Raw genomic sequence first — 10,872 nt, 5'->3', positions numbered from 1 at the left:
TGTTTTTTTTTATTTTATTTGGGTATATTTTTTACATTTTGACTTAATTGTAATTAGGTTATATTTGAACTAGCGGTGCGCCCCTGCTTCACCTGTGGTACATAAATTATATATCACACTGGGATCATATCTATATCCAACATCTTTTTTTTATATGGCCCGCTAGTTCGTGAGGTTAGCGCGTTCAAAGAAACACTTCATATTTTTTAAACAGTTTTTTTCCTATCAACACTTTTATCCGTATAAGAGTTAATATCTTTTTGACACCTACTAGTTTTTTACTAATTACTAATAGTTTATTCGACAGGCCAGTCGAAGTAACAATGACGTTTTCGTAACTTAATGTTTTGCTTTCAAAATGGTTGGGCCGTAACAAAAATAGTCATAATTATTCTAAACAGAAACTAATCATCTTAATATAGCATATGTTACGAGCTGCTAAATTTAAAAACTATATTAAAATATAGAGAGCCTACTATAGCATTAATGAATATATGGAAGACTAGCTGCGCACCGCGGTTTCACCCGCGTAAGTCTGTATCCCGTAGGAATATCGGGACAAAAAGTTGCCTATATGTTATTCCAGTTGTCCAGCTATCTAAGTGCCAAATTTCATTGCAATCGGTTCAGTAGTAAATTTGCGTGAAAGAGCAACAAACACACACACACACATCCTTACAAACTTCCGCATTTATAATATTAGTAGGATAGTAGGATGACAATCCATGGAATGTTGTCGCTTAAGAACCCCAGGTCAGTTCATTGGTATCATTGTTATGTACATGTTACATATTATGTAGAATTAAAATGTATAATTTATCTTATCTTATACCTTTAAACGAACAATTCTTGTATATATATATATATATATATATATATATAACTAGCTTTTCGCCCGCGGCTTCGCCCGCGTAGAATTCGCTTATATCGCGCGACATGGTAAGGAGTATTTTCTTCGTATTAAAAAGTATGTTTTGTTATTTCCCACGTCTAGCTCCATCTTCATACCAAGTTTCATCAAAATCGGTTTGACAATAACGAACTTTCATACAAACTTTCATCCCCTCTTTCAACCCTTTCTACCCTTTTTTCGCGATAGAAAGTATCCTATGTTCTTTCCCAAGTTCATTTCTATCTTCATACCAAATTTTGTGAAAATCGGTTCAGTGGTTTAGGCGTGAAAGCGTAACAGACAGACAGACAGACAGAGTTACTTTCGCATTTATAATATTAGTAGGGATTAGTAGGGACTAGTAGGGATTGAAATCTCGGAATCGGCTTCAACGATTTTCATGAAATTTAGTATATAGGGGGTTTCGGGGGCGATAAATCGATCTAGCTAGGAATTTTTTTTTAGAAAATGTCATATTCGTGTTTTTTTTTCCTGACATCTATTGGTGAATAATAATACTATTTTGCTTCGTATATAGCTGGACAACTGAAATAACACATAGGCACTTTTTATACCGATATTCCTACGGGATATGGACTTACGCGGTTTCAACCGCGGATCACAGCTAGTATTATTTTAAAAGAGCATTTACAGAGTTTCTTGCCGGCTCTTCTCTGTAGAAACTGCCTTCCGACCTTGCCACCGAAACCGTGTACTAATGACGATTCAAAAGGCCAAGCCCAGGTTCGCGGTCCCTTACAAGGGTGGACGCCCTTGAGCGTGTTGCTACCAGGGTGAACCCTCAGTTCACCCACGCGCCCGTGCTAAGATGCAGTAGCCCTTCAGGCTAGCATCGAATCACCACATATAATTAAAAATATTTAGATTATAAGTTATTGGGATAATTAATCGAAATAAAACTATCCTATATCTTAAGTTGTACCAAATTACACATAAAATGCCAAAAATCATCAAAATCTGTTGAGTTGGTGAGGAGTTTACTAGGGACATACATCATAACACTGGATTTTTATACTTTCCCATTTGACTTCCTATATGAGAGAGAATAAATTCAAACAAAAAAATTATAAAAAGTCTTTATTAAGAAATAATAAATAAGCGTTCAAGATAAATGCATACATGAGAGCAGATACAGTTATCATTACTTAAAACATTCAAACATCCATATCAATAAACACTATAATCCACAAGAATTTCATCATAAACCATCACGGCTTAACGTGACGTCTCAAAACCGTACTAATTCCAGTGTGGGAAAAAACATATACATAACACCATCACTATCCCAAACTGGAATTACTACTGCTTTTAGACGTAACGTACCCAGCTCTTACAATTTATAAGTAAAATATCTTTACATTCATGTGGCTCTTTGGATATTAAAATTTAATATCAATACATTTTTTAATATTTTTAGTCTCTACAGATAATACTAACGATGCGTGAGACATATTGTTGTCTCTTTTACACACGCACAGTATACATCTTATCTCGATTAACATACATTAGGACTATGTTTAAAAAGTATAGCCGTCTCTTTTGCACACACGCATAACACATTTAGATTTATATAAACTAGACTATATGAGAGAAGCCTCTTTTACACATATAGTACCTATTCTGACTACAGACAATTTTAACAAATATCTACTTGTATAAGCTATTATCATTGCACTTGACATTAAACGTGATTTTTAACATTTTTCAATAAAAATGGAATTAACATATCGAAAAGTGCATTATATATTTTCGGCCATTGTGCGATTATTTCTTTATTAAAAAAAAACAGTCGTGGCAGTAACACCTAATTTTTATTTTCTTATGTAATACTTAATTGGAGGGTAGGTAGTTTCAACCATTAATTGAAAAATTGCCATGTAAAAACGTTAATATTTCAGAAAAAAATCTTTAAAGAAAGGAAAGAGGTCTACCGGTCTAGAGCATCGTTGGAAGCTAGTTTTTCAAAAAAAAAGCAAAGTAAATCAATTAGAATTATGAGTATGAGTAAACTGGAATATAAATCTTACCATTATTATAATAGACAACAGAGGTATTTGACATATAGGATAAATACTCTTAAGCTAGTAGTTCTAAATATAAAATATATTTTATACAATTTCATGAATTATGATTTCGTATTTCGAATTCGAATTCAAAATTCAGCGGTTACAATTACAAATATTTGAAAAAGGAATATCATTACACACTGAATATTCTAATAGCCACATCTCTTTCTAATAATCCTTTGCTAGAGCGAGAAGACTCTTGATAATAAACTTGATAACAACCTTACGTACTACTTTCTAGACTATATCTTTCTCGCTCTTTTTAAGGAATTTTCGATTGATAGGAAGAGAAAGAGCATCTATAAAAATCTACACATTTTATGGATATCTGGCGCCATTGGATCGTTTTGAGTAATATTTATAATATCGTATTAATAAGATAAACTACTTTAGTGACTTAAACTATATTCATCTCGCTCTATTTTAAGATAAATTTCAGTGATAGAAAGAGACAGAAAACATTAAACACTCTTTTAGTTCAAGCTTTAAAGACGAACACTACTAATAGAATAATAAAGTTAAAGAGTTTGTATGAACGCGCTTATCTCAGGAACTACTGGATCGATTTTAAAAACTCTGTCCCAATTGCATATGTACGTCGGTCGGTGGCACTTCATAGGCTACATATGTACCACGGGCGAAGCCGGGGCGGAACGTTAGTTACACACAAAATAAGTTATATTTGTATTATATTTATGAGATTCTCGTTTAATATACTATAATGTTACACGAAGTCATTAAACAATGTATGTATATAGTATATATAAATATAATTTTTTTTACACACATTAACTAACATTTACTTAATTCTAGGTTATGTGGATAGATTAAAAATATATTCCGTAAATAGAGTTTACTATAATTAGGGGAAAGTAAAAATATATCGACTAAAAGCTATACACAAACTCCTAATGATTTATCCTTTTTTATTCACACGGATATAAAATTTTTCACCCGGTACAAGGCGAGTGACGTCGCGGGTTACAGCTAGTTATTCATAAAAATACAAAAATCAGTCGTGTTTATGCTTGAATTGACTTAAAATAATAAAATAAAAAAGCAATTTTTCATACATTCATAGAAAAGTTTTTCTAAATATTAATATATAAATGAAATATTTGTTAAAAAAAGTTAACAAAACTTTTGTTCGAGTTAATAAATATTTCTAGTTAATAGAAATGGTTACATATTAAGATAATTACAAAAAGAAATAAAAAGAAACAACAATTCAGTAACTTATGTAATTATGCCCAATGACCTAATATTTAGGATATTAGTTCATTGAGAAATTTATATAGCCTATTAATTTATTATGAAGTCATTAATAAATGACTTTTCAAATTAATTGAATCTATTTACATATAAGTGAATAAAAATTAGTCGCCAATAGTATAGTATTGTTAAGCGTTAAACTCGAAAACGGCTCGACCGATTCGGTTAATTTGTTTTACGTTTTTGTCGAGGCACAAGGAAGCTTTTTTGAGATGAAACACGTACCACGGGTGAAACCGGGGTGGATACATACATAAAAGAAAAAAATTGCTTTTGGAAACTATTACAAACAGGAGTATGCAAACTGTCTATGGCCAGCCATAAATATCATAAATAATATATATCATAAATAATCATTTTTAAAGTTTATTTTACGATATTTTTACATAAATTATCAAAGAAATTCACAGGTAATACCTATTCAAACAAATACGCATTAATGCAGTCAATTAGAAAACTATAAGTCAGATCTTGATGAGATTTCAATTACACACGAGAAACATTTGCTTTGAAATAAATTATTGCTTTGTGCATACGCAGTAGTCTCTTAGTGTACGCTTGCGCCTGCGCAGGCAGATTGAGTGGGCGCATTCTACTACTTAAATTAGAGGGGTTGTTGTTGTTATTTGGTCCCATTAAAGAATCTCGAGTGGTATTCTAAAATGAGACCAAATATCAACGAATTACTTACAATATTATACTATCAAACATATAAAGTCTCACATTAGGTTGAAAACCCCAAGGAGTGATCGAGATACAACGTCAGTAAAAAAGAGTATACTTCAGAACATACTTCGTTTGGGAATATCACTTCAAAGAGTCGTATTATATAGGCGTAAAATGTGAGGTTAGGTTACCATAAAAAAACCGTTTAATTTAAATACTAGAATACAAAGAGGTTTAGTCTTACTTCCATAGTCTTAGTTCTGTTTTGAAATAAACACAGATAAATAAAAACACTCGACATGCGCTGTTTTCACCCAGATTTACCAGTTATCCAAGAAATCATATCCAGTCTTCGGCAATGCTGAGTCTGTTAGGGTTTCAGTTGAGTGGAAATCGGTGCCCGATGATGCCTGACTGGAGAGTAAGCCACGATTCTCTTCCGATAGATCTGAAATTGCAAAATATTTATTTTACCAGTATTGTTTATTTACATCTGATGTCTTTTTTGTCATAATCGCCCAGAAACAAGGGGATTGGTGAGGTGTAGGAAGGAAATCACAGGGAGAGGAAAAGGAAATAAAACTCCTAATGGGGTTAGAGGCGGATCATATATATTTCTTTCACTGATCGATTTTCTTTATGCACAAGTAGGTGATCAGCCTTCTGTGTCCTGCCAGACCGAGACATTTTTTTGACTCCCCACCGGGAATCGAGCCCAGGACCCTTCGGTTTTACACTCACATATTAACTACTGTACCAAGGAGGCAGTCGGATAAGGACATGAGTATCCTATTTGACATCTATGCAAGAAGTCATAAAAATTAGACTAGTTATAATGTTAATAGTTAAGTATGTAGTCAATTAAAACATTAAAATAATCTCTATAATACAAGTCCTACTATCTACTACTAACAATAAATCCTAAAATTATAAATTCGAAAGTTTATAAGGATGTGTATGTGTGTTTGTTACTCTTTCACGCAAAAATTACTGAACCATTTGCAATAAAATTTGGTACATAGACAGCTGGACAACTGGAATAATATATAGACAACTTTTTATGACGATAATCTTACGGGATACGGACTTACGCGGGTTAAACAGCGGGGCGCAGCTAGTTAGAACATTAAAATCTTATATCTTGGGTTTCGGGGACGATAAATCGATCTAGCTAGGAATCTTTTTTAGAAAATGTCATATTCGTGTTTTATCGACTTAAACTTACTTTTTTAACAAATAGGAGGCGTTTGAGTAGTCCCAATTTGTTGTGACTCTTCCTGACATCTATTGGCGAATAATAATACTATTTTTTGGCGAATAATTAAAGTTAAAACAAAATAATAAAATAAAAAATTCCAAGCAAAGCTCGGTCATCCAGGTACTAATCTCTATAATACAAGTAGTTAATATTTCAATGTGTCATCGTGCAACAGATGTTTATTCAAATTAAATAACATTATGTACGCTTTATCTAACAATGAGTAATGTTTAGACAATGGCTGAATTCTAATTAGAAGTGAATCATAGAATAACAGAGGAAGTAAAGTGTAATAAGATTAAACTAAGCAGTAATCTTGGATTTCTTAAGCTAATATTACTAGCTGTGACCCGCGGTTGAAACCGCGTAAGCGTGCTGCGTAACCGTATCCCGTAGGAATATCGGTATAAAAAGTGCCTATGTGTTATTTCAGTTGGCCAGCTATCTACGAAGCAAAATAGTATTATTATTCACCAATAGATGTCAGGAAAAAAAACACGAATAAAACACGAATATGACATTATTTCAGTTGTCCAGCTATCTACGAAGCAAAATAGTATTATTATTCACCAATAGATGTCAGGGAAAAAACACGAATAAAACACCCCCTAAATACTAAATTTCATGAAAATCGTTGGAGCCGATTCCGAGATTCCAATTATTTATATATATATATATATATATATATATATATATACAAGAATTGCTGGTTTAAAGGTATAAGATAAAGTAAGGAGGTGCCCATGGTACATATATTGCCTATGTGACTCAGTGAAGTTGCAGCTTTCTAATGGTAAAAGAACTCTCATAAAGGAGGATCTTTATTTAACTGTTTCTTTTTGGTTTGTTACTTCACAACTTTTAACTGGATGAATTGAATTTGATGATTTTTTTTTAAAACACCTCCTGTGTGTTCCCATTAAAATTTTGTCTAATTCTAACAATAAGAAGGTGGGTTGGTTTTGTTCAAACAAAAACTATATTTTAAAGTACGCTTACCACTACTGGACTTCACGACACTGCTTCTATAATCCTTCTCATATTTATCATTCTGCGGACTCTTGTAGTTCGTACGGAAGAAGTTATCCGACGAAGCAACAATTTGACCAGCTCCAGTAGCTACTAAACACTCCCTTTCTTCATCCTTCGCTTTAAAATTACCCATAAACTTGCTGATAAAACTCGTCGGCGACACAACATCTCTATTAGAGTCTTTGTTCTCTTTATATGTACTTTTTAAGACGTCATGCGACTTCAGGGCGTTTTTAAGTTCATTAACGACTTTCGAGTGGGACAGAGCTAATTCCGACATCACAGGGGGCGGCGATGCGCATTGCACGTCCTTCTTTTTACGATTTTCACTGAAAATGCACAAGTTCAGTTGACTCTTCGTTTGATATAGGAACGGTGCGGAGTATTCGTCTCTGTATGAACCATTTTCGTCATGTATTATCTTCAGGCCTTGTTCACGGCAAAAGAACGACATCAGATCGTCTTTGTGTACAGGTGGATCATTGATATCGAAGTCCAAAGTATCCAGCAGAGCGTACTTTAACGCAATTTCCGGCTTGATAATGGATTCGTTTATTATTTCCGCCTAGAACGATAATTATTAATTACAAAATTGCCACACAGCAAAAGAATTGAATTGGATAATTATTAATGAATAGGTAGAACACACATAATGAATACGCAACGCAAAAATGGCCATACATTGTAAATTATTTATTAAATTTCCAATCAGCTCATATTTTAATACAATTTACATTTTTATTAATGGATTATATAAACTAAAACCGATGCAACAACGAATTAACATTAACAATTGTAATATGTACTAAACTACAAATTTAAATGATATAAGGGAAAGACATTGTATAAAAAATTACGAACCTTTTCCTTCTCGGAAAGCGAGTCCCAAATGTTTTCGTAGGAATTCCGCGTTTCGACAATATCCTCGTGAATTTTTGCTGCTATCGGGTTGAGTGTACTGAAATATTCTTCCGCTAATGAACTAAGCGCCATAGTTCTAAATATAACAGCGAATCTTGTTGTAAATATCACTCCATTACATTTAAATCGTTTGCATATTATATACAAATAATAAATGCTATGAAATTTATATAAATTTTCGGTAAGACACAATACTCTGCTTCAATCAGATCTTATACAAACACAACATTCAATAAAATAGTAAAAATGAAACTGACAGACCGCAATAACGACGACTGGGTGCTGTTATTCGTCTGTCAAGTTATCCAATCAGAGTCACAGATGTACTTGTTACTCGTGAGTTACTCCATTATAATCTTACGAGAACCTACACTAAGCTATTTTGTTGATATTTAAGACTACTTATTTAAACACAGTAATTTGAAATCTCTACATATTACATATAAACTATAAACTATCTCACAATTAAATTAAAATTAGACAAAATAATACTAATAATGTTTATTGATGTTATGCATCAATTTAGATTGTTATTGCAAAAAAGTAATTGAGTTACTTTTTTAAGATCTAGTACTTCTAAATCACTTTTTATTTCGGTATTCTGTGTCAATTGTTTATCTGTCAACACAACAGATGTTTTGTTTTTCTGTGGAATCTGACATCTGTGGTTAGGCTACAATTCGTCTAGCAAAAGCTCTCGTTTTCTATTGAGATTTTGTGTTTTTGTGATTATGTCAAAATGTTATTTGTGTATTTCTATTTAGTTAGGTTTTCTAGTACTATGAGAGCTGGGAAATCGATACAAAGCACGTAAACTGTGCGCCTATAACCATGTTGCATAATAATCAATTTGGACCGAACGATGTTAGTGGTCAAACGAATTTGACATCCACTGAACAGATAAATTTACAAAATAATGTAAATAATCAAAACAAAGCAACACAGCAATTATCGCAATCTATAAACCCAGGTTTTAACTTACCAGAGTATTCGTACGGGTTAAATATGAACGCGGGAATAAGTCACTATCCAAATTTCCAGACGTTAGGTCTACCACAGAACTTTATGCCACAAAATCCGATGCATTGGCAGAACAACGTCATGCCGATGAATTTGAACATACAGAACGGGCCCTATGGAATTCCATTTGATAGAAAGTCGTTACATAAAGAAACTACTTTTCTGAACGTACCCCAAGTCACACCAAAGTATAAACATGCAGAAGCTACTCATATCAATAACTATCAACAATTCAATCATAATTTCATGTTCGACACTCAAGACACGCGCGCAGTGGGAAGTTATAGCGACGATAGTGCAAGAAACATAAAAAATATAGACAATTTTAAACACTACACGGACAATAATTTAGATCTGACAGTTAAAGTTAGTTCACAAAAACGTGATATAGATAAAATGAACCATATAGATGCAAAAGATACATCTCATCCAGATAATGTTATATTGAAGGATTATTTACAGAAAAATAAAGAAATCAGTGTAAAACCGAGCAAAGTAGACGCAGTGTGTATGAACACCAACGAAATAGTTAACACGAATAAGGAAAGTAACAAGGTAGAGTTTGGCGATAGAGACATAACATTTAATGAAGGTTTTAGTATGAAATCCTACAAGGACTCGGATTCTCGTAAACGAAGTTTAGAAAAGACGCTACGGATGTTAGAGATAAGTATAATTAACAGTACTAATTCTAGACAAAACAAGCCGGAAGAATCAAGCAATCCTACAAATAGCCTACCAGATAATTTAATTATTGAAAAGAATGTTCACACAAATGATGTAAAACAGTCTAGCGAAAATGGAAAAGCACTTGATGATGCTACAAAATGTTTAAAAAATGAACCGATACCCGAAAAGGTGGAAGTTAAAGTTGAAACGATGCCAAATATAGCTGAATCGGATTCCAATAATCCATTTCAGAGGGATAGCTTTGGTGTACGTAGTGAAGAGGTATTTAATTGTAATATATACGACTCTGAAATTGGACAGAATATAGCTAGAGAGTTGATAAAGAATGGTACGTTAATTTTACATTTTTCATATTTATTTCCTTTTTTTTCAAAATAAATACAATAACTTAGTGTAAATTTGTGTATATGGTGTTTCATCATCATCATCATCAGCCCATACATGTTCCCACTGCTGGGACACAGGCCTCCTACGAGGGTTCAGGTCATAATCCACCACACTGGCCAAGTGCGGGTTGGCAGATATCACATGTTGTCAAACTTTTGATTCTTGGACATGCCGGTTTCCTCACAATGTTTTCCTTCACCGTTTTAAGCATCTGGTGTTTACTTACTAAAAATTGTAGACTTAACACTAAGATTTTATGTATACTTGTTAATATAATTACTGGTTAACCTTTAAATAATTATACACATGATTCACCATAAGTGCAGTCTGTGCCATGCAGTTTCAACTGGGGACAAACCCATGTGAAAAAGCAAGTTTCTATACTTTTTATGGTACATAAAGCTGCAAGTATAATCAAAATCCGTTATGCGGTTTTCGTGTGGAAGATGGAAGATCAAAAAACATATGTTCTCTGTTACAAGCAAACTTTAACCTTTATAATATTAGTATCGTCTGTGTGATGTTTATATTGAAATAACTGTAAAAATTAATGTTTTTTAGTTCGTTGTCTAATTAATAACAACAATTTTGCTTATTCTGCATATAATACTATTCATTTGTACATTTTTCTAATCAAAATAAAACAC

The 10,872-nt window shown here is 32.9% G+C and overlaps 2 protein-coding genes across 2 annotated transcripts in view; one reads left to right on the top strand and one right to left on the bottom strand.

The window, feature by feature from the left end:
• Positions 1-4,715: 4,715 nt before the first annotated feature.
• On the bottom strand, positions 4,716-8,407 carry LOC119838124 (uncharacterized protein C1orf198 homolog). Its single transcript, XM_038363954.1, has 3 exons — positions 8,069-8,407; positions 7,175-7,772; positions 4,716-5,365 (listed from the first exon to the last, which is right to left on the bottom strand). Exons 1-3 carry the CDS (start codon positions 8,198-8,200, stop codon positions 5,238-5,240), a joined length of 858 nt encoding a protein of 285 aa, XP_038219882.1. The 5' UTR covers positions 8,201-8,407; the 3' UTR covers positions 4,716-5,237.
• A 385-nt stretch (positions 8,408-8,792) lies between these two features.
• The window catches only part of LOC119838219 (zinc finger protein 184-like), a 7,416-nt gene continuing 5,336 nt past the window's right edge, over positions 8,793-10,872 (top strand). The window contains exon 1 of the mRNA XM_038364070.1: positions 8,793-10,166. Within this exon, the coding sequence (XP_038219998.1) occupies positions 8,960-10,166 (1,207 nt within the window). The 5' untranslated portion in view covers positions 8,793-8,959. The remainder of the gene's footprint in view (positions 10,167-10,872) is intronic.

This window comes from Zerene cesonia, unplaced genomic scaffold (genome assembly GCF_012273895.1).
Source record: "Zerene cesonia ecotype Mississippi unplaced genomic scaffold, Zerene_cesonia_1.1 Zces_u001, whole genome shotgun sequence".
Taxonomy (NCBI): Eukaryota; Metazoa; Arthropoda; class Insecta; order Lepidoptera; family Pieridae; genus Zerene; species Zerene cesonia.
This window is presented reverse-complemented; position numbering and strand designations above follow the sequence as displayed.

What these genes read in the sequence shown, in the direction of transcription:
- LOC119838124 (XM_038363954.1), bottom strand. Translation starts at nt 8,200, where the DNA reads ATGGCGCTTAGTTCATTAGCGGAAGAATATTTCAGTACACTCAACCCG. An exon ending in CGCTTTCCGAGAAGGAAAAG is followed by an intron (nt 7,773 to 8,068) that starts GTTCGTAATTTT and finishes TTATCGTTCTAG; the next exon opens with GCGGAAATAATAAACGAATC. An exon ending in TGTCGTGAAGTCCAGTAGTG is followed by an intron (nt 5,366 to 7,174) that starts GTAAGCGTACTT and finishes TTGCAATTTCAG; the next exon opens with ATCTATCGGAAGAGAATCGT.